This window comes from Lissotriton vulgaris, chromosome 3_1, assembly GCF_964263255.1.
Source record: "Lissotriton vulgaris chromosome 3_1, aLisVul1.2, whole genome shotgun sequence".
Classification (NCBI taxonomy): domain Eukaryota; kingdom Metazoa; phylum Chordata; class Amphibia; order Caudata; family Salamandridae; genus Lissotriton; species Lissotriton vulgaris.
Genome location: NC_141689.1, coordinates 1,921,438,721 through 1,921,463,255, shown reverse-complemented (window position 1 = coordinate 1,921,463,255; position 24,535 = coordinate 1,921,438,721). Strand labels below are relative to the sequence as shown.

General features: G+C 41.5%; 1 protein-coding gene across 1 annotated transcript in view; it reads right to left on the bottom strand.

The window, feature by feature from the left end:
- The window catches only part of KLHL2 (kelch like family member 2), a 459,367-nt gene that overhangs the window by 47,377 nt on the left and 387,455 nt on the right, over nucleotides 1–24,535 (bottom strand). Inside the window, exons 12-13 of the mRNA XM_086962394.1 lie at nucleotides 6,313–6,441; nucleotides 4,760–4,900 (exon numbers count right to left, since the gene is read on the bottom strand). Coding sequence (XP_086818520.1) covers nucleotides 4,760–4,900; nucleotides 6,313–6,441 — 270 coding nt within the window. The remainder of the gene's footprint in view (nucleotides 1–4,759; nucleotides 4,901–6,312; nucleotides 6,442–24,535) is intronic.

The following is a 24,535-nucleotide window of genomic DNA, read 5'->3' as shown; positions in this document are numbered from 1 at the left end:
CTGGTGATACAGAGGGCTGCCGAAATAACCGGCGAGTGCGGACCCGGGTGTCTGCGAAGCATCGCCTGCATCCCGGTGTGCCGGCACGAGACCCTGAGGGCATCAGCGATGAGTGATGCAATCTCGGTCTGCGCATACCACCTGGGGCACCGGGAACTAGAAACTTTACATGTCCCTTGGCCCTGTCTACGTAGAGGCATGCTCAGAGGACTGGGGCACCCTCATTGAACTTTGGCGAGGTGGTGAAGACGTGCTGCAGAGGACAGACAATTATGGTGCATAATAGAGCCCCCTGCCCTCCCAGACTGCCCATGCTGTCTCCTGACATCGGCGGATGGGAGCCCCTGCAGATGAACTTCCAGCTTTTTGGGGTCCTTTGCCTGCAGCTCGACTTCACTGTAGAGGCCCGTGTTCCCCCATTGCCCATTGGAACTAGCCCAAGGTCACAGCATCTAGTGAGCTGAACTGAGAGCTCCCTGGATCGCAGATCGGAGAGGTGTCCCTGGGCAGCCTTTCGGCACATGGGGTCCTGGGTGAGTGTTGGCTTGCTCTCTTGACCTCAGGGTTGAACCGTATGAGACAGGGAGACATCAGTGGTCCAGCTCGCTAGGGATTCCTCACTTGCGAGGTCCTGCATTCTTCCTTCCTCTCTGGGTTGCCTGTTGTGCTGGAAGTAGGAGGGTGACCTGACCGGTGCCTACTGCAACATCGTGGTCCTGACATTTGTACGCGGCTGATTGGAGACCCCATTTCTTTCCTGTTGTCCACGTTTTTTAGTGATCACACCTACAGGGTGCAGGCGCTGGAGTGCACATGGTTCGGACACGATGACGAAGGATAAAGACCCCAAGACGCCCAGACAGGGCAAGATGGACCGGTACACAAAGGTTCTTCCCATGCCCGCTGGGGTGGAAGGGGGTCCTGCTCCCCATCCGGACACAGAAGAGATCCTACACGCGACCCGCGCCTCTCAGGAGAGTCTAGATGGCAAATTGGCAGAGGTACAGGCGAAGGTCTCTTTCCTCCGACAAGACTTGCTCAAAGTCTCCGAGAGAGTAACCCGATATTAGGGCCTAATATTGGGCAGCACATCATATTATAGTCAATGAATGGGGTCCAAATCTAGACAGTACCTGTTGCAGATATGGCCAGTGGATCTATCAAAGGCCTTCTTGGCATCCACCACCAGGAGCAGGGCGGGCTGCCAGGTGCATTGGATCTTATCCAAGAGCTACAAGAGGTGGCGCATTTGCCATGTCCCATCGCTACACTGTGCTCCGGTATGAAGCCAGATTGGTCTGGGTCCACCAGATATTGCATATAAGGGACCAGACGAGCAGCAAGGATGCTAGTAAATATTTTCAGATCATCGTTCAGTAGGGATATGAGGTGGTATGAAGCACAATTTAACGGGTCCTTCCCCGGCTTAGGTATCAAAACCAACTCCGCCATAGACATGGTAGGAGCTAAAGACTCTTTGGCGCTACATGAATTAAAAAGACTGGTAAGCAGTGGAGTGAGACTGGAGGCAAAGGCTTTGTAGAAATCAGCCGAAAAGCATAATCCCCTGGTGGATTCCCTGAGGTGAGCTCCTGTATAGCTCTCAAGACTTCGTCCTGGGTTGATATTCACATCTAGCCTAGTTGCTTCTGAAGCCGGGAGAGAGGCCACTGTTGAGTTGCTCACATATGCCCCAGCTGCCACTGGGTCAAACGAGTCTGCTGAGTAGAGGGTGGTGTGAAATTTCTCAAATTCAGCAGCAATGGCACTATCTGTTCGAAGGATATCCCCTTGAGAGCCTTTGATCTCTGTAATGTAGAGCACATTTATCTGGGAGCCTAGCTGATGTGCCAAAAGCGTCCCTGCTTTATTCCCTCCTTCATAGTAGCGTTGTTTAGTGCATAAGAGGGCATACTCAGCCCTGGCCATAATCCAGGGCCTTCAGTTGCTTTCACCCACTGGTGAGTAGGCGCCTGGTTAAGACCGAGCCTGTGCGATGATGCACCTCTTCCAATCCCTTAATTTGTGATTCCAAGTGATCCCTTTTATCTCTCTTATCCTTACTCAGTCTGGCTGCTGTGGCTAAGAACTGCCCCTTATAACTGCCTTCAGTGTGTTTCAGAGCAAGGAAGAGGGGATAGAAATGTCATCATTAATCATTAAGAAGATTGTATGGCCTCCGAATCTCTTTAATGTTTGTGTCATATATGAACAGTTTGCGGTTTAGCCTCCATGTTTTCTGACGTGTGGGTTCCCCAGATAGCTGTAACACAAGGGAAATCGAGAGTGGTCTTAGAGAGCCGCCACCCCTGTTATGACCTCCCGTGTGGGGAAGTCAAGAAGCGGTCTATGCTTTCATAGGTTTGATGAGTCGCTGAGAAGAAAGTGTATTCCTAAGCGGTGGGATAGCATCGCTCCAGGCGTCTACTAAACCGATTTCTGTTAGCCTTTGCTTCATAGAGTCCGAAAGCGACCTGGAGTGTCACACCAGTTGTATAGATCAATCTAGTTGGGGGTCAGGCACTCTGTTGAGATCGCCTCCCACTATAAGGTCTTCATCCGGATATTCGAGATTCGAGAATGGTAGTCAGCACTTCCCCAAGGAATGTTTCCTGCTGTTCATTTGGACTGCATATGGAGGCGATATTATAGATGCAACCCCCCACTGGCATCCATAGCACTATCATTCTACCTGGTGTTTCTGCATGTGTACTTAGCACCGTCCCCGGAAAGTGTGTTGCTAAGACAATGGCCACTCCTGCCCTCTTCCCAGCCATAGAGAAGAAGTATTGTCGGTCGAACCACTTCGGAGGTGTTTCCAGTCAGATCCAGTTCCAGTCAGTTCGCATGAGGTAAGTCTCCTGCAGTAGGCAGATGTCGCAGTGGGTATCTCTAAGCAGAGCAAGAAGCGCAAGTCTTTTGGTAATTGAGTTCAGGCCCCGGATATTAAAACTCAGTATCACTCAGTTATGCTTTTGATGTCAGAAGATGGGGCATTGCTTTCAAAGTTCATTTGTTTTTTGAAAATTTCGAACATTTTTTTTTGGTTGATTAATTGCTGTATTAAGTTGTTTTCAAAAGAATGCTGTTTTGGAGTTTCGAATGTGCCTGTTGGAGGAGCTTTGTCTTTTTCGTAGAAGTTTAAGGTTAAACAGAGATGGAGTGGAGTTCCATGCTTGTAGGTACTAATAGCCGATATGGTGAATGTGTTGATGTTGCGTGTGTCTCTTACCCATTGTTTGGCTTTCATAGGTTGGCCCTTAGAGATAATTGCTTTTTTGGAGATGACAAAGGGGATGCAGTGGTGGTCGGTCCAGTCACAGGGTAGGCTAGATTTGAATAGTGATTTCTTTTGCAATGATTAGATCTAAGGAGACCCCTTTGTTACAGGTGGGTCTGTTGCTGGCTTGGATAAGTTGAGGTCCTAGAGGGAGGATTTAAAACTGTTCACAAGAGGGTCATTGGTGTTGTTCCATTTTATGTTAAAGTCACCAAGAAAAATCTGGTTGTTATGCTCTACATTATTGGAGGAGATGATTTTCATGATCTGTTCGATGAATGTGTGATTGTCGCTGGGTGGGTGCTAGATCGCGTGGAGAGAGCACATAGAGTTGTCATTGGTGGTAAGGTTGATCTTAAGGTATTTGTAGGAGGGAAGAGATAGAGAGTGTGTTTGTTTCATAGTTAACGAAGACCTGTGTATACAGGCTAGGTCACCTCAGGAGCGACTTGATCGGTCTAGTCTGATGATGTCATGACTGGGAGGAAGTTGTATTTCCAGAATTGTGGATGCAGACTCGTTCAACCAGATTTCAGTAAGTATAAGGATATCAAGGTCAAGGTTAAGTATAAGATCAGCTATGTCTGCCACATGTTTCACCACTGAGCAACAGTTGATTACCCTGAATTTAAGAGAGGTTTGGTGGTGATAGTAGAGGTATGTAAGATGGATAACTACTTGAAGTTCTTGTTATTGATGAACCTGGAATTGAGGTGGGATTCCCAGAGAGGTTAGGGAATAATGGTCGGAATTTTTCCAGCAGGTATCTCTTGGTCAGTTGAAACAAGAATGTAAGAGGTAAGGAGGGCGAGGATATCATTATTCTATAATTGTCTAACTAGCCTATTGGGTCAGTGGACAAGCTAGGTAGTGTAGTCTCTCTATTGGCAGGTCTAGGGGCAGTGTGGCTTTTGGAAAGTGGAATGTTGAGATTATGGAGGTGAGTTGTATGTAGGGACTAGTTATGCTCCAGGTTGGAGGCACTAGTTAAAGGATATTGGTCCTAAACATTTGTAATTCAGATTTTATGCTATAAAGGGTAAAGTGTGTATGGCGATTCCTGATTGGTTGCTGGTAGGTGGTCGCACTGCGATATGGAGATCTGGGCGAGTCCCAAAAGATAGGAGGGCAGCCGTAAGAATGATCCACAGGCAACGTCAATAAAAACATTAAAAAAAAAAAAAAAAAAAGAATAAATCTGAGTTGTTGCTTTCAACAACCATGAATGACACATGTCAGATGATGTTGCCTCGTGAGTAATGCTGCTCTGCTCTTATACCTGTAGTAATGCTATGCTCTCATAAAGCACTCTGCTATTCCTTGAGGTGTAGTTGGGGTTTTATTTAAATAAATAAACCCCAAGTCAGCATTGTGCCATCACAAAAGCACATCTAGTGTCATTTTTAGAATTTTCCAACATTTGCAACTTGAACATTTAAGGAACTGTAAAGAGCTTCCACAGTAAGAACTGTTACACACCTGCATTTCTTCGGCACATGTTCATATCCGCAGCCTGTTTCCATTCCCCCGCCACAGGGTCGTATACTTCAACACTTTTTCTAACCAATGGACCATCATGACCTCCTACTGCATACAGTAAACCATTGAGCGCTCCGACGCCTACAAGAAATACATAAATTAGAGTGTGTGTGGAGTGGTTAAGATGTCAATCTTTCCAAAAAGTCTGAGCAGTGACAAACAGACTTCCAGTTAGTTTTCGAAATCTGTTTATTCATAACGTCCCTGAATTTTTATGGTATCAAAAAAAATGTTTCTCCTGAATGTAGCATGGGTGGCAGAATATAATACAGTTTTACTATACTTTAAAACACCCTTACAGAGCAAGCAATAAGAGCTAGTCTGTTAAATGCTTCAGTATTTGGTTTTATATTTTTAGCATTGCATCATGCATTTCAAGGTGCCTCACATCACCATGACCTTGCCACTACTATTTCCATATATAATTTCTCCATAGCCCTACGTCTGTGGCATCCCCAACCCTAGTCTATCTAGTCTCCCTCGGAGGCTGCCAGATAATATCCCTTTGGCTATATCGCACTCCAAGTCACTAAGCATATTTCGGCAGCCACAATTTTTTGGCTGGTCAAATCATCCAAGAAGAGCATTCTCAAGTGGGAACCCCATGCCTTCTGGATATTTTCACACAAATCAGAGGTAATGGGGAAGATGAAGTGCGAGAAAAGATGGGCTGGAATAGTGTGGCTGAAGACAATTACAGGAAGAATTATAAGCTCAGACGTCCCTCAAGCAATGTCAATATAAAAAATGTAGCTTCTTCTTCAGCAATCGATCATGGGAGTATATGATATGTGCTTAAATGATGTCCAACTCAAATACAATTAGGGTTTCAGAGAAGAAAACAAGAAGACTGCAGGTATCTTTGCTGCAATGGACTGGATACTCTTGCTTTGGATTCAAGACTCTTGCATAGTCCAAATGCACTTACGGGCTCCCCAATTTTTATGGAGAAATAGGCCCTTTATAGACTTGAGACAATTTATTCTCTTACTGTAACCTCAACAAAGAAAATTGCAAGACTGGGGTTCACCTGTGGGTATGCACAATAGTATACCATTCGGAAAGGAATTACATGAGCACCTGGTGCGGGCAGATCTCCTCAGAGACACTGGGCATGCACTGTCCTCCTGTCCGTGATCCAAGGTGGTCAGATGTCCATAATGTAGTTGTCCCCTTTATAATAGCCTTGGTGATCTCGCTGGTGTCAACTCGTATATATCAATGAGGGGCAAATTGAAATTCTGTAGATGATTCTGCTCAGACTTTTTGAAAACTATACAACAGCAGATTATTCATTGTGTAGCGTTAATACATGCATGCAATTTCAAAACATTCTTCTTAAATACAATACATTCTGTCATTTAAGAAGCTGTGCATATGAAATCACAGATGGCCAATGGTTCCTTAGGCTATAACCACAAACTGAGGTAACACATTCTATAATAATTCATATTTGTAGATGATGAAATGGTTTTTACATGTGCTTTAATCACCTGCTCCGCTGCGTCTCGTACTCATTTCCACAATGTAAGTCCATTCATTTGCACTTGGGTTGTAACATTCAACTGTGCTAAGACACTGACGTGAGGCTCCATCATAACCACCCACAGCATACAGCATTCCTGTGTGTAAGAAGAAAGACATGTCAGTGGGCTATGGGTCTGCATAAAATTCAGCATAGCATTTCTTGTCGATTTAAGACCCATCATTAATATCCTTAAATATGTAAAGATAGTTGAGTGTATCCTTGTATGACATTGATCTATGAATAATTATTTGGCATTAGAAATATTGATAATATAAGAGATAAAGTACCCCCTACCATACTTTATAAGGATATTACAAGAAACTGAGGAGTTCCATAACCATATGGAGGAACAAGGCCAAGTTCCTTTAAAAGGTTATTGAATTTCAAGGTGACTTGCAATATCCTTATAATGTATGCAAGGAGGTACTTTTTCCCATAAAATACATGGTCAAACCATCACCTTTGCCAAAAAACACTTAAAACCTTAGTGCATAGCTCTTTCATATGAAAGAATGAGTATGCTTAAAAACATGAAGAATAAAAATTAAACCTCTAGTGCAAAATTAAACACATAAAAAACCTGTTGGATATTTGTGGAAAAGAGATATTAGAAAGTCAGCTTTTTATAAAAAAAAAAGCTGAAGTAACTCAGAATGAGAAAAAACATGCAGTAAGATTCTAGCTTTTCTCTATCTAAAGAGTGCAAAAAAAACATATTCTCTCTGCTTGTCATTGTAAGCTATTATAATAGAGCAGAAGAAAGAAAAGTAACATTCCGTTTTCGTTGCTTTAAACAGCTGCTTCAATTATGCTTTGTGACCTGACCTGCCTTCCACTTGGGCTGCTGGCTCTGGTAGCAGGCATTGTGAAACCAGAACTCAACTGTAATAAGTTATTATAGTTATTATAGTTGAGTGCTGACGTTTTGTTTTTGTAATCGCCGCTGATTATAAAGAAATCAGAGACTGCAGATTATACAGGGTTTCCAGAATCCCATGTATTATATGAGTATTCTCACTGGAGTCATCTTGTGTGGATTATTCACTTGCACATGTTTTGACCTGGATGACCTGTAAAGAAACTGGCAATGTAAACCCATTGGAGCAAATGTTTTAAAAGAGAAAAAGCACAGACACTAGCGACTGGAAAGAAAAATGATTCCTTGCTCGATGTAATACTATCGAAGAAAAAATCAGTAAAAAGCAGTAGATTAGAGTAAAATCTTATTTTCACAGATAAGACCACATTGCGCACACTTTTGGGAATAAAGTGACACTCCATTACCGTAAGGAATTCTCCCATTAGATGCTGAGAAAGCTTTTGATAAAATTCACTGGCAATTCCTATTCCATACATTATTATCATTTAATTTTGGTGATACATTTATACGCATTATCTCTGCTTTATATTCTGCTCCTGCTACTTGTTTATTTATCAATGGCCAAATTTCAAACCAATTCTCCCTTTTTAGAGGTACAAGACAAGGTTGCCCCCTCTCCAGCTTTTATTTCTTATAGGTATTGAACCTTTACTTACCTCTATAAGAAACTGTGATAATATTAAAGGCATCAGTATTAAGGATGTCATTATAAAAATCTTAGCTTATGCTGATGATGTACTTTTATTTATTAATGACCCTTTATCCTCATTCCCTTCCCTATTAGAGATTATTTCGAAGTATTCCACGGTGTCTGGATATAAATTGAATACTAATAAAACTGAATTTTTTCCTTTAAATAATTATTGTACTCCTGATATGTTACCTATGAATGAAATTATTTGGCAAAAGGATAAATTGAAGTATCTTGGTATTCTGTCCTCTTCTTCCATAAAATCAACAATATCATTGAACTGTGACGTTATCCTAAAATATATTAAAGATAAAACATCCACATGGTCTTCACTTCACCTTTCATGGTGGGGGAGAATGGATTCTATTAAAATGACTATTGCTCCTAAAATCTTCTACACCCTTGCCATGATCACTACACAATTTTCATGACAATTTTACAAAGACGTTGACAAACTTCTTTCCAAATTTCTTTGACATAACAAATCACCTTGTATTAGCTATATAAAATTAAAAATGCCCAAACGTAATGCAGGTTTTGGTTTACCTGACTTTTTTCTTTACCATAAAGCTTTTATTTTAAAACAAAGTTCAATATGGTTTAACCATTCTTTTTTAATTAATTCACCTAAGTGGCTTCTTATCGAGAAATCAATGGTTAAACCATTTCCATTGCCCACTTTGTTTACCATGTCTAATAAATCACCAATGTTTCATAAATCTGTTATTCTTAAATCTACTAAATTGATTTTTAATGATTTAGATTCAATTTTTCAATCCCTCATGTTTAATACAGAAGACATGTCACTATGGCATAGCACAGTCATTAAATTAAATAGAAATACAAGTTTCTGGTATTCTTGGATTAATGCTGGTATTTTTTATCTTAAACATATATATTATAACAATGCTTTCATATCATTAGAGGATCTCCAAACACAATTTAGTCTGCCTCAGTCTAACCTTACCAAAGATAAATATTTGTGTAATTCAATTTTAGATTATTTTCCTCATGTTATTCCTTCTAATGTGAAAGCTGATTTATCAATTTATATTCAAACTGTTTCCACATCATCTCATGGAGCTTCTATTTTGTATAAAAATGTATCTAATTCTCTAGGTTCCAACATTAATATGATTTCAGTATTTTGAAAAACCTGTTTTTGGAAACCTGTTGATATATATTTATCTTTAATTATAAATCTATATCTAATTATTTGTTTTTTGCAATTATAATTAATAATTATCCATGTTATAGTAGCTCTATTTTATAGTTAATGCAATAGTTTTGAAAGCTGTTTTCCTTCCCTTCCCCTTTTTATTTTCCTATTAATATTTGCACTGTTGTTACCTAATGTAATTCAGTGGATGTTTTTGTATCTCTACATTGTAGTTAGGTACTTTCGCTCAATAAGATTTTTTCTGTATTGTCTTTGTTTATTGCTTAAAATGAAAACTCAATAAAATCTTTGAACACAAAAAATGACACTCCAAAACTGAAACAGGAATGCAGGAAATTAAAGACAATTAAATGTGCAGAGTTTTAGGAACTTTCCTGCCCAGAGCATGAATGGTAGGCCACGAAGGTCCATTGAGTAATTTGATAGCAAGGTAGGCAGGGATAGAATCTCAGATCTAAGTGCATGCACTTTCCCCTTTTTGTCCCACTGCAAGCACATGACCAGTTATAGGCTTCATCATCTATCACCGTCAATCATCCATCACCATCATCTATCACTTCGCTTGTTTAGATTTATGTATAAGTAGCTGTTGTTCTATTGCTTATGATCTGCATGTTCATTGAGTCCCTGCAAGATCTCGTGTGTTACTGACTCTTTCGCTGACCATTGTCCACCCTCGGGTTATGTTATACTTAAATGCCAATAAACATAAGTAAAAAAAAAAAATCTATTGCTTTGTTTGTAGTACGTTCTTACTTTACTAAAGCTACACACAACACAGGAGATAAGGGTCTGGCCCACTCACCCTTGCTGAGGTAGGAGACCGCGCACACTATTCGCAGGACTCGGCCACGAGATTCATCAACATTACTTTCATAAGAACATCAGCGCAAAATTACAGAAATGGCCATGCAACAAACTGTAAAAATAAAATAAAAGTCTCATCATTCAATACTGAGTGATGTTATATAATATTTATTTTTGCAAATAACATCTGTTTAACTTGGTCTCCTTAGGGGGAATTACCCGAAAACCTTTTGCTTTTTCCTCCTAGTGTTTGCAGACTCTCTCTACATAGCCTAAGGATACTGGGTACCTTCTCCCTGTACGGCAGAAGGAAGTTGCGTGTGCCTCACCTCTCCCAAATTGTGCTGGGGGTGTGTATACAATAGGGTTTAGGGACCATACCTCTGTGTGCCCTGTAAACAGGTATAACACATACCAGTGGTGGGTACGGCACTAGCTAGTAGTGGGATGTAGCACTGCGTATGCCACCCATTGGATAGCTGTCAACCCTATATTGGGTCTGCCATGACAGGTCTGTGAGGAGCAATTGTGCCCCAGCTTAGGCTGGCATTGTTTCCACCCCAGCAACCCAGGGTGGGTCATCCGATACCATGAGGGCACCCGCACTAGGGAAGCCCTAATGGGCACAGGAAGGGGAGTAGGCTGAAGGCCGGGCAGGCACACATGGGCAGTGAGGAACCCCTAAAATGGGACTTTCCCAGCTTTAGAATACTGCTCTACCCAAGGGTACCCCTGGAGTGATGCTGATTCTCTGGAGTGGCCTCAAGGCCCTGCGCATGTCCTCACTGTCAAAGTGGATGCACTTTCCTACGCATTCCTATGCAGATTAGGTAGAGGCGCTGACATGCTGTTCTGGAACATGGACTGGTCTGCCAACGCAGACCAAGGTGTGCGCACCGGCCCTGATGCTGTTTCCGATGTGCTTTCCGCCTGCCGTGGCAAGATGGAGGATGCCCCATAGCACCATAGCACCTACGTCCTTGTTGATAGGTGCCCAGCCTGCCAACGCAGGTTGATGAGCAAATACTTGCATCCCCAGTGTTCTATTATCCGGGTCAGGCCGGCCGGTACAAGCCTGAGTCCACTTGCTAGCATCTTGGTGCAAGTGGTAAGGTGCCCAGTCCGCTATTGCTGACCGGGAGGGCACAATCACATCCGTAAGGGGGTCAACCCATGTCCAGCTGGACTGGGCTAAGTGGTGTGTGCGCACTTGCAGCAAAGGTGTTAGGGCCTTGGTAAGCCATGTACCCGGCCCGTCCTTGCAGTGGGAAAGTGCAAGTGTTGCCTGTGATTGCATGTGCCATCTGCCAACGCAGGCTTCTGTATGTGCACAGACACACATATTTGTTAAACCTATGTCCCATCTGCTGTGCAGACTCAGGCGGGCACACATGCACCACTGGTGTTGGGAACTGTGTGCCCATGAGGAAGTGGTTGACATTACTTCGGACTGCCATAGGGAATTGCAATGGAGAAGTCTTGTGATGTTTCATATTAATGGATTCGCAGTGTCAAACCCTTTCCATTGATAAAGAGGGGTTTGGGATAAGAAATGCCACTAATAGCATATGGATATTTCTATGCTCCAAGAGTCTTGGGAGCAATGGTGTCTGGCTTCAGTGGACACCATGGGTCGGGGGAGCACATCTGTGCATTCCCCAATCAATAGCCATAAACCATGGGCATTCCAAGGGAACGGCAAACCTCTGCCCTTTGAGGGCCGAATGGGAAAGATTGAAGATAGAGTTTGGCACACTTAGTCTCTAGGGGCTGGATCACGGCCCCACTAAAGATTAAGATCTGCATTCTAAGGTCTTATGGCAGACAGGCCTACAATGTAGGGTAGACATATGTGGTTCGAAAGGAAAACCCCCTAAACCATCTCATTTGAAAGACACATAACAGTATAACTATATGTGTCATCCTTCAACAAAGACTGAAATACGCTTCTGGGGATGTGGGACTGGAGAACCAGGACTGTGGGGTGCACATTGTCAGACGACTCTATTGTGCACATGGAGGATGACTGTCTGAATAGAGGCTGCCCTGGGCCGAGGACTTGCTGAAGTGTGGTGCCCTGTAGTGTGCTCTCTAGCAGCCCGATTGCAGGCCTCCTGTTCTCTCGAAGATTACAAGAAAATCCAAGATCTACTGCGAGGGACTATCACCATCTACCTGTGACTAGTGGTCCCCTCTCAAGTGCCCACCTCGACTACTGAATCCCAACAGGTAGCACGGTGCGAGCGTGGAACTAAGACTTGAGTCTGGTGACCAAATTTTCAACTGCAGAGCCAACAAAATCGGGCTTGCATCCAAGACGGATGGTTCCCATACTGCGATGACCCCGAAACCCATAAGCGTCTAGTAAGGGTGAACAGATGCACCGGCTGCAGGACCCTGCGTGACCCATTTTGTCGATTGTGCCGCATTTCTCTCTAGTGTCATGCCAACTGCTGGCTCATTGCAGTCAGTGTCCGATTCACAGGGTGCAACCCTTGGAAGTAGGTGTGTACCCAGAGTAGCGCCTCATTCAACCTTGTGTGGCTCTGCTGAACTTGTGCCTGTGTGTGTGTGTGACTGGACTGGTCTGTTGCAACCTGTATATCGGGCTCCGGACGTTGTGCCTCATTTCCAGGGAAGTACAGAATTGCACCTCTTCCCTGTGTAACTGGAATTCCCTGGAGCAACTCAATGTGCACCGGTCATTATGACTCATTTCCAGGGAGGTGCCGAATGTGCAACTCATCGTGTTTGAAATCTGAAGTGCCTCGTGCAACCCATCCGTATGTGCAACAGACACTGTGCCCGGATAGCCTGGGTTCGACCCGGATCATCGCGCACCAATTGGGGCATCTCTTCCTTTCAAAAGGTACCCTTGCTTTACTACCCGTCTGTTGTTCCCTTGCGGACCCTCATCACAACAGACTAACTGCCCTCTCCACACCTGGCTACTCCCGAAGATATCTTGGTTCCAGGTAGCAGCCAGCGAGTTTCACAGGGTTGAAGAAACACTTCCAAAACAGTTCAGAAGCGTGTCAAGAGAATGCGTGACTTCTTTGTGTTTTGAGACCTGTGGGTGAACTTCCCAATTGACTGCTAACCTCTCCCTTGTTTACGTCTACCTCCTAATTTAACTGCTACATATTCCAACCTGCTTTCCGGGTACCCAGACTAAGTGTGACTTTGGCCGTGTGCGGCCTAGTGTCCGGGCGGTGGGGTTATTATTTTCCATCCAGGGGTATAGAAAATCAAGGTGAAGTGAGGCTGGGGTCACAGAGTATGCAGAGGGTGAATCATTGACCTGCTGGGTACCAGTGGCACTGCATTAGGGTGCTGAGTGCATATGTGTGTTTAAGAGCGTGCCGTATGGGATGGCTGATAACTGTCGCAACTGCGGAGTGAGTGTGTATGAGTGGGAGTGATCATGTATGGACTGCCTGTGATTCACAACACTGGCCGGTGGTGTTGCATTATACGATGATTGTTGCCAAAAGCACAATACCCTTTGAAATTGTGGTTTACCGCGTGGTTCCAGCCTGCAGTGCTACTAAAAAGTGTTCTTTTTTCATGTATGTGCATAATTCTGATATTGCGCTCAGCGTAAGAGTGCTCTCTCTCAATTGAGGGGAGTTTAAATTAGGAATTGTCCACAGTGTGCATAATATTGATATTATAACAATACGAGTGGTCCTAGTACAGCTAGTAATATTTCCGAATGTGTTTTAAGCCCAAAAGTATATGATGGTCATGTTATAATGACTGTGGTAAATATCAAAATTTTTACATAATACTGTGTGAAGTCTCTTTTGGGATGCTCAGTGTATTTATCGCAAGTGGCTACTGTGCCTTTGCTTTACACATTGCCTCTGTAGTGAGCCTAACTGCTTAGTGCCACGCTACCCTAGTGGGAGCACTGGTTATACAGCAAGTGTAATCACTTGCCCTTGACGGGAGCGGTAGTTCTGCCTGGCTGGGGGGATCCCTTCAGTCAACCAGACACTGCCGGTTACAACAACAACTCACTTTAATGTTCTGTGCAAGGTTTCAAAACATTCAACACTAAGGGGCAATATATGACTCTTCAATATTATACATCAATTTTGGGAAAACCAATTCAATTTTAAGACCAACAGCTGTTGCATGTACCACTGATATAAATGTTATCTGCCATCAGAAGGTACAGAAACATACATAATTTAGCTTAAATGCATGCCAGGTCAGCAGGCCTTCTTATGTAGTTTTTACGTAGTTTGGTGACTATCTCAGCAGAGAAACAACTAAAGGTGGTGGGGAAAAAGGTGGAAATATTTTCTCATGCTAGCTTTAAAGACTGAAGTGATCAGTGGCTGTTCATCAAATTTTTCATAAAAGTATAACCTCGAGTAAAACACTAAGTTAATTAATGTTCATTTTACATTGTGGCTGTAACTAGGTTAAGCGTAATTCATTACAGTAGAACCACATGAGGAATAGGTTATAAGAGACAGGCACAAATCCATATGACCCATGTCTATCCTTGACTTTCAGTTGACCACCATTGAAAGTCTTACTGCTACAGAAACAACAGCCTCCACTTTATATGCTGTGGAATATGGTGCAAGGCTGCAGGATCGACAGTTTGCCGGCTGCATTCCTGCAACAGCTAGAAAGACTCAACCATCTCATTGTTGCAGAAACTGCTCTAAGCAATAAAGAAGCAGGAGAGTAGATGTTACTGTCCCCAGTGTCCATCTCAGGTAGCCCTGTGTTTTCCTACTTGTTTAATGTTGTATCATGTAAAATTGAAGTATTGGGAAATTTACTGATGTGGAGCTGCTGTAACATTCACCTTTCAATGGCTGTACATGGACACATACCTTCCATTGGCCCCTACTTCACTAGGTAACTAGCCGTACAAATGTTTTTTCTCTACTTGACGAGATCATAAGAGTTACTTATGACCTGTGAGAGGCCGTTATCTGCTGTCAGCATGTGGTAGGTGTTCTCTTCGCCAAATGGCAAGTGCATTAGAGTCACCACACTGCACTAAACAATGGACACAACATAGGCCAAGTTGTCACCGAGTACCCTGTGTGGCAAAAATATACAGTCTTCAGTAAGTTTTGAAGTTCTCTTTAGGGAACTTAGGCAGTCTTCCCCTCCATGTATGCCTTAGTTTCAAAGGTAGATTTGTTCACTAAGTTCAGGGACTGTGGGCCTTGCATGGCAGTCTTGGACAATCCCAACTTGCATCCACAAACTGGAAGAGGCTGGATTTAACACGGTGAGTGTGCTGAACGTACATGAAGGACATGTTTTCTTTAGCTTGAGGTAGCTAGCACTCAAAGGCAGTAGTACAGGTTCACTTGGCAAGCTACAGAAATGGATCAAACCAAGGTCAATGGGAGACCTCGGGAGAGGACTCCCACTGACCTCCAATTGATCGGTTCCTGTCGTCAGCATTAGGCCCTGCCACACAAGTGGTGCAGCGTTTTTACCGGCAAAAGTGGGGTAACACTGGGTGGTAAGAATTTTGGGGATTCCTGTGGATTTCAGAAGTTTCACCAAATGTAAGGAAAATGTTTGATTTCAGGCAAAGATTGAGGCTTGTAGAGCATTGTGGGTAAGAAAATCTCATGAGCTCCATGTGAGGCACATCACCCTGAAATCCCCTGGTTGTCTGGAGTTTAAAAATGTCTGTGGTTCATAGGTTTGCATGGCTGGCGCCACAGCGTAGCATCAAATACTGCAGCTACTGCTATTGTTCATCTTTCAAAGTATTGCTTTAGGGCCCTTTATTTTGTGGTCTCTTGGCCTACTCACATCGTTCTTATCAGGAGATGTGTGGAGACTCAGAGTGGTAGGAAATTTATGGTTCCCCACATATTCCATAAATTTCCTTCTTCAAAATGTGACGAAAATGTGTTTTTTACCCAAGTTTAACGTTTTCAAGGGCCTCTAGTTAATGTAATGTAATGTAAATTGGTATTTGTAAAGCGCTAACTGCCACTCCGTAAGGAGTATCCTAGCGCTGGTTGGTTGGAGGTGAGAGGGGGCCCTAGAAGTGCTAAATGAGTGAAAAGGTAAATTCGTCTTGGGTACCATATATCCAAGTCTTCAGAGCCTTTCTGAATTGAGTTTCTATTTTTAGAAGTCTTAGATGGGTTGCTAGTACGTTCCAGGCTTTGGTCCCCAGGGCGGCCACTGTTTTTCCTCCTTTTGTTTTACATCTAACAATGGGTGGTTTAAGGAGGTTGGCTGATGAGTTGTTAGAGTCCTGGTTGTGATGTAGGGGGAGAACCGTGCCGAAAGGTACTTAGGTCCTAATTTAAGCATGGCTCTATAGGTGATTAGAAGGATTTTAAAGAGTATTCTCTTATGCAGCGGTAGCCAGTGAAGGACTTTTAATGCAGCCGATGCTGAAGATCTTCATGGGAGTTTTAAAACTAGATGCGTACGGCGTTTTGGACAACTTGTAGCTTTTTAGTGTTGATTTGTTGGCTCCTGCCAAAAGGCTGTTGCAGTAGTCCAGGCGCGAGAGAATCAAGGCTACTGCCACTGATTTCCTTGCAGAGAGTGGAATTAGATCAAATAATTTTTTTAGCAATTTCATGAGACTAAAGCAGGTCCCCACCACAGCCATAGCGTGTGGAAGAAAGTAAAGCGCAGTATTGGTTACCTTGACCACATTGGGGAAGTGTGGTTCCCTCTGGCCACCATTTACCAGGCTGGAATGATACATCTTTCCCAATGGAAAGGATTTCAGTTTTATCAGTGTTACATCTGAGGTGGTTATCCTTCATCCACTTGATGACTTCAGATAGGCAGCATTTGTAATTAAGTTCAGCGTCTATAGAATTGTTATCCAGAGATAGGATCATCTGGGTATCTCTGCATAGGACGTAACTTCAATCCCGAAGGATCCTATTAAGGAGATGAGCGGGGTCATCTAAATGTTGAACAACATGGGTTCAATGATGAGCCTTGTGGGACTCCTGTTGTTATGTTTCGTTCTGCCGAGAGGAAAGTACCAAGGGTCACTGCTTGTCTGCGGTTGGTAAGAAATGATTGTATCCATCCCCAGAGCAGTACATGAGATGCCGCCGCGTTCAAGTCTCTTCAGAAGAATACTATGCGAGATGGTATTGAACGCGGCATAAAGGTCGTGTAAAATCAGGACTGCTTTCCTGCCTATAGTTTTTAGTGCGTCGGTAATTTCCAGGAGGGCCGATTCTGTGGAGACCTGTGGACGAAAGCCAGATTATTGAGGGTGAAGAATATTAGCGGCTTCAATGAACTTGGTTAGCTTTGTGAACGAACTTCTCTGTGATTTTGCCTAACAGGGGGAGTAGTGTAATGGGATGGATAGCAATATGGATGCTAAAAGTTGATGGGTGCTCCACAATTAATACACGGGATAGTAGACTCAAAACACAAAATCAACGGTTGGTGCTTCTAGTGGGAGGGCGCGCGTCCTACACCCTAAACTTCTGAAAGATTCAGAAACCAAATGTATCAATACCCTCTGAGCACACTAATACTAATAACAATGTAAGTCTCAACTGTATTATAATTCCACAATTTGTAAATGACTGGCAAGTCACACTGTGTCCAATGAATTCAAGTCCATTCATAAGTCGTAGTAGTCACTCGTATCTTCAAAATGTATTCCAATCCAATGTAACTGTACATTCTGTACAACAGTCCAGTGTATAGATGGTACATCAGCCAACACGTGTTTCGTCGTGTATTTATACAACACTTAGACTTCCTCAGGGCTGTAACCAAAACATAAACAATGCCCATATTTTAAAATAAGAACTCTATATGTCTGAGAAATGAAGGAAGATTATAGCGACCTCTACCAAGAAAATAATATGTCATGCATAACTTGTAGTAGGGTAGGTACTCTTCGTGAGAAAGACAGAGATTAGATAACCCTTTAGATATTTACAAAAGAGGTTTACGTTCCAAACATCGTGGATACCTTATAACCCAGGTGCTATCAACAATTTGTTAGTAAACTTATATTTACCTCGAACTAAATCCAGTATCATGGAATATAAGATATCCTTGTCTTTTTCTAGATTAACCACTATATAACAGAATGAACGTAAATCAAAATCACCAAAAACATCTTATATGTTACTGACATCACATTAACTCAGTAACCCCAGAGATACTTTATCAGAAGCCTAACACCCCTACTTAGGATGCCCTCAGTATCAAACGAACATTAGAGCCTATCCCTGAAGAACATTATGTGACTATCATTGAATATATTATTTCATATGATTGGTAAACTAGTAGATCCCCTCGTATCTGCAAGGCCATATTGAAACGCACTCTACTGGTTGATATTCATGACTTTATATATAGAGTGACACTCACCAATATAAACAAAGCACGAGTCAAAAATCTTCACTCTGAATCCAATCTCTCCTAAACAGTATCTATAAAGACAAGACAGCTTGTGAACCCTATTCTTACTCGTTACTAGTTCACTATTTAAACATAAATTATAAAAAATCGACTCACTTAGAGTAATAGATCACACGAAGTTCGTCTCCAACTGTGTGATAGACGGTGATTCTCTAATGTTGCTAAAAACGCAGAGTAGGCATTAGCAACACATAACAGGAGCTACACAATACTTAAACGTACATTACATTGCTTACCACCATATCTGGTTACACTTGTATTCGGAGGACATATGCTGTAAAGTGAAAAATTATCTGTATTATAATTTCTCAACATCCCCTTTATGGTAAAATCGCAAGTCTGCCTGTCAAACTAGTAGTTCAAGATCTTACCGAGTATATGTAACACTCCGATATTATACTCATTCAATTTATCACTTCACAATCTAGAATATTATTCCTGAGTACTATTATGGTGAAACTGGAGGGCTATATTATCCGAAAGTCTCTGTAACAATTGGAAACCAATAATCACTATAATGGTTCTCAAAAAACTCGATCCGTAAATACAAAGTAATCTCAACTATTCTTACCGAATCTCAGTATCATTAAATCCTGACGTTTCTCCACCAAAGCGTCTCCCTCCTGAAAAAGAGGAGACTAATATTTGTGTACACCCTCAATATAAGCTTTAAAGACACGAACCAGAATTAAACTTACACTTACGCATACCTTTGAGTCGGCAGCGAGTATCCACGCTGCTCTGTGGCGTTCTGTGTGGGCGCCATATTGGGAAACCTATTTATCGTAAACGATAATCAGCGTCATCTTGTAGTGGTAAAAACTACGGTATTGAGTTATAGTATCCTATTATCTCTAAAGTCACAAGCATTAACTAGATTTCTATTTTGGTCAAAACATCGTACTGTCTCATTAGTCATACTTGTGACAACATATTATACATAGCGGATCCGATCGCTCGAAAAGTATGACTAACCGTGTACACTTAATATACACCAATTGTACCGTCCTAAGTCGAAGTAAGGTCGAAGACAACATAACCCCTCATCTATCATCATTATCTACACTATGAGAGTAGCGCGCGAACCAAAGGTCTAACAGTTCACTAAGGGATACTACAATATGTTATGCCTACTGGGTATTAGTAAAAGTCTAGGTAAAGGGTGAAGAAAAAAGAAGAGTGTCCGTGTGTGCCATATAGCCTCGGTACACATACAGTACTAACAAACATATTGCAAATGATAAATAATAAAAGCTACTACAATCGGTTCTAATATGACATTTACCCTTTGTATTGCCACATTATTTTCAAATGTTCGACAATCAAACAGTCATAAGAGATAGCATTCAATTTCCATTGGTAACACATGGAAGAAGTGTACATATTATGATAAAAAATAAAAAATTGTTAATCAATAGATCAACCAATATTTCATACAAATATTCAGAATAATCCACTCAAATCATACTACAGTTCAATGAAACCATATCGTTTGAATAATGAAACAAAACATAACACTAATACATATTAGTCATACAATCGTTGTCTAATCGTGCCCTCACTCTTGTCCCAGATAATATTGATATTCATTATCTATATTGAGACCCCTCTCCACAGCTTTCAATTTCATGATCCAGATCACTTCTCTCCGTCTCAGTCTCAATTGTCTGTAACCCCCTCTGGGGTCTTGTGTAACATGGTCAATCCCATGATAGCTAAATTGATGCTGGTGCTGGTTGTCATGGTTTTGCACACTATGGGCAGCAATTGTATATCTAGTATCTCCAATCTTCCAAGCTCAGAAGTGCTCCATCATCCTGTCTCTCAACCTCCTTATTGTGCTGCCCACGTATATTTGTCCACAGTACATGAGATCACATAAACCACATCAGTGGTTTCACAGTTGATAAATGAGTCTATTCAAATGTATCGGAACCATTATAACTGAAGCTTTGGACTTTTCTCCTTGCCCATCTACATGAGTTACATCGTCCACATTTGTGGAAACCTCTTGTAGAGGATGTCAACCAAATTTTCTTTTTTTGGGGTGGGTAACTTGGGCTTAAGTCATTGGCTAGAGTTCTACCTTTTCTAAAAGTGATTGAGGGTCTCTCACTAATAAAGGGCATCAAATCCTTATCTGCTCTAAGTAAGTGCCAGTGTTTATTAATAATGGAGTATAACCGTTTAGACTCAGTATTAAATTGTGTGATGAGCCTAACTTTCTCTGTGCTTCTTACATCATTATTCTTCTGTACCAAGGTATGTGCCCTCTGTAGATTCAATGCTCTCTTTTTAGCCTTATTAATCACACTCCACTCATAACCTCTAGATGCAAATCTGCGTGACATATCCATTTGAACAGTAAGGAGCAGCCCCGTCAGGGATTTTCATATACACTATGAATAGAGATCAAGAAGCGCAGGATTTATTTAACAACCTACAGACAAGTGGTAAAACAGGCAAGTCCACAAATGCCAAAACCGAGCAAGAATGTAGGACTTAAGGAGAAATTCAAGAGGTTAGAGTACTTGAAAAAACAAGAACTAAATAAGTGGTGGGATGCAGCAACCTTAAAACAATATCTGACCCTTAATAGAATACCTAGAGGTCTTAGATCTCAGAATATGTCCACATATGAGGATTTGGAATCAGACCTATTAGATAAGTGGGAAAAAGAATTAACAGCATCCTCAAGAAACCTTATGAACATATTATTGAAAATGCTGAACGTAAAATAAAAAACTATTAGATGAGATTCAGAAAATTGAGGATGAAATAAAGGACCTTAATATGCCTGAGGCTACGGTCAAGAATTATACTATTCTTGATGATTACTTAAATGACCTACAGGCAGACATTAAGCGTAGGAAGGCCAGGAAATTACAACGTGATGAAAAGGACTATAAAACAGGTCGCATTTTCACGTTCGCCAAGCGCTTTGACTATTTAGTTCAGCAATCCCGGGGTTCTAAGCAGAAGTCTACTACCACACCCAGTAACAGTGCTAGTGAAACTGAATTATCCTCTATTGTGAGTAGTGAAAATGAAGAGGTAGATGGTGTACCATTGGCCGGGGGAAACATACAGGAAAACACTAACAATTTTTTAGATGAAGTGAAACGTCTCAGAATAGGGAATCGAGACAATACATACAAAGGCAGAGGCGTGGCCATGTCAAGACAAGGAGAGGATCCAGGGGCAAGGGGTCAACAGGTAACAAGAAGGGGAATGAGACTCAGATCGTGGAAAGAATAGATGATACTCATAGCATGTTAAATTGTGAATTAGAAATCATTAATATGTCACATGTTGAATTAACAGAAGATATGTTTACTTTGTTAAAGAAAGGTCTTGGATTTTGTCCTAATGTTGTACTGGATTGGTATATGACCAAGATTGACATCTACAAATTTGTTAGACTTCTGAAAATTAAGAAGCACTTTGTACATGCACCCATTAAAGGCAAAGGATGTGAACCATTACGGACTATTAGTGACTTGAGCATTGAGGGGGCTAATGCTACTAAGCTTTTGCTATCATTAACGGAGACTGAACAAGATCCTATTACTATGGCGAAATTATTAGATGACCTAGAAATCAACAGGTATTTGAGTGAAAGCAGTGGCTTGAAACTCAAATCAAAGTGGACACCACAACTTGGAACATAGAATACTATTGATGCATTTCACAGGATGGTAGAATTGGATATCAACAGTATTAGTGATAATAAGTCTAAGAGATGCCACTACAGGAAACCAGATAACTTAACTTTAGCCGAAAGAACAGCTCTTAGAACACTTAGAGAACATGATAGTATTACCATCCGGATGGCAGACAAGGGTGGTAATATTGTCATCATGGATACTGAGAAATATAAAGCTGAGATTCTGTCACAACTTGCTGATACTAGGTATTATGAATTGTTGAGAGGTAATCCACTTGAAATTTAAAAAAACAGCATCAATATTAGACTCAAAGAGTGGTATGATCTTACATTATTGGACATTGATGAGTATAACTACATGACTGTACTGGCACAGAGGGCACCCTGTTTATATACTTTGCCCAAAGTACATAAGAATAGAAATAATCCACCTGGAAGACCGATAATTTCAGGGATAGGTGGACCCACAGAGAGGATCTCACAGTATATTGATATATTTTTGAGGACTTATGTTCAGTCTTTACCCTCATACATACAAGATACCAAGCATGTACTTAATATTATGTCTGATGTCAACTGGGAGGAAGGAATGTAGTTGGTGACTTTAGATGTAGTCTCATTGTATTCTAATATTGACCACTCCCTAGGGATAAAAGCAATAGAGACCTTCCTTAACAAGAGATCAGTAGAACTTTTTGAACACACTAAAATGTTGTTAGATATGACCGAGATTGTGTTAAAGAACAATGTTTTCATTTTTGATCAGAGATGGTACAAGCAGTGCTTCGGGACTGCGATGGGCTCTAGATTCGCTCCGTCTTTTGCCAACCTTTTCATGGGGTGGTTCGAGGCGGAGTGGATCTGGGGCCGTCGTGGACAGAGATGGATTGACAACATACAATACTGGGGCAGATTTATTGATGATTGTCTCATGATCTGGACTGGTACCCTGGATGATTTACTTAGCTTCTTTGAGTACCTAAACAGCAATGATGTGAACCTACTATTCACTACTCAATATGACACCAGGAGAATAGTATTCTTGGATGTAGAGTTATTTGTGAAGGACAATAGGCTGTGTTCTAAAATGTACAGAAAAGAAACGAGTTGTAATGCAGTCCTTTACGGAACAAGTTGCCACCCTAATTGCCAGAAGAATTCAATTCCCTATTCAGAAATGGTAAGAGCTAGAAGAAATTGCTCTGAGGATGAGGATTTTCAATTTAATATACTGGATATGTCACGCAGATTTGCATCTAGAGGTTATGAGTGGAGTGTGATTAATAAGGCTAAAAAGAGAGCATTGAATCTACAGAGGGCACATACCTTGGTACAGAAGAATAATGCTGTAAGAAGCACAGAGAAAGTTAGGCTCATCACACAATTTAATACTGAGTCTAAACGGTTATACTCCATTATTAATAAACACTGGCACTTACTTAGAGCAGATAAGGATTTGATGCCCTTTATTAGTGAGAGACCCTCAATCACTTTTAGAAAAGGTAGAACACTAGCCAATGACTTAAGCCCAAGTTACCCACCCCAAAAAAAGAAAATTTGGTTGACATCCTCTACCAGAGGTTTCCACAAATGTGGACGATGTAACTCATGTAGATGGGCAAGGAGAAAAGTCCCAACGCTTCAGTTATAATGGTTCCGATACATTTGAAATAGACTCATTTATCAACTGTGAAACCACTGATGTGGTTTATGTGATCTCATGTACGTGTGGACAAATATACGTGGGCAGCACAATAAGGAGGTTGAGAGACAGGATGATGGAGCACTTTCGAGCTTGGAAGATTGGAGATACTAGATATCCAATTGCTGCCCATAGTGTGCAAAACCATGACAACCAGCACCAGCATCAATTTAGCTATCATGGGATTGACCATGTTACACAAGACCCCAGAGGGGGTAACAGACAATTGAGACTGAGACGGAGAGAAGTGATCTGGATCATGAAATTGAAAGCTGTGGAGAGGGGTCTCAATATAGATAATGAATATCAATATTATCTGGGACAAGAGTGAGGGCACGATTAGACAACGATTGTATGACTAATATGTATTAGTGTTATGTTTTGTTTCATTATTCAAACGATATGGCTTCATTGAACTGTAGTATGATTTGAGTGGATTATTCTGAATATTTGTATGAAATATTGGTTGATCTATTGATTAACAATTTTTTATTTTTTATCATAATATGTACACTTCTTCCATGTGTTACCAATGGAAATTGAATGCTATCTCTTATGACTGTTTGATTGTCGAACATTTGAAAATAATGTGGCAATACAAAGGGTAAATTTCATATTAGAACTGATTGTAGTAGCTTTTATTATTTATCATTTGCAATATGTTTGTTAGTACTGTATGTATACCGAGGCTATATGGCACACACGGACACTCTTCTTTTTTCTTCACTCTTTACCTAGACTTTTACTAATGCCTAGTAGGCATAACATATTGTAGTATCCCTTAGTAAATTGTTGGACCTTTGGTTAGTGTGCTACTCTCATAGTGTAGATAATGATGAT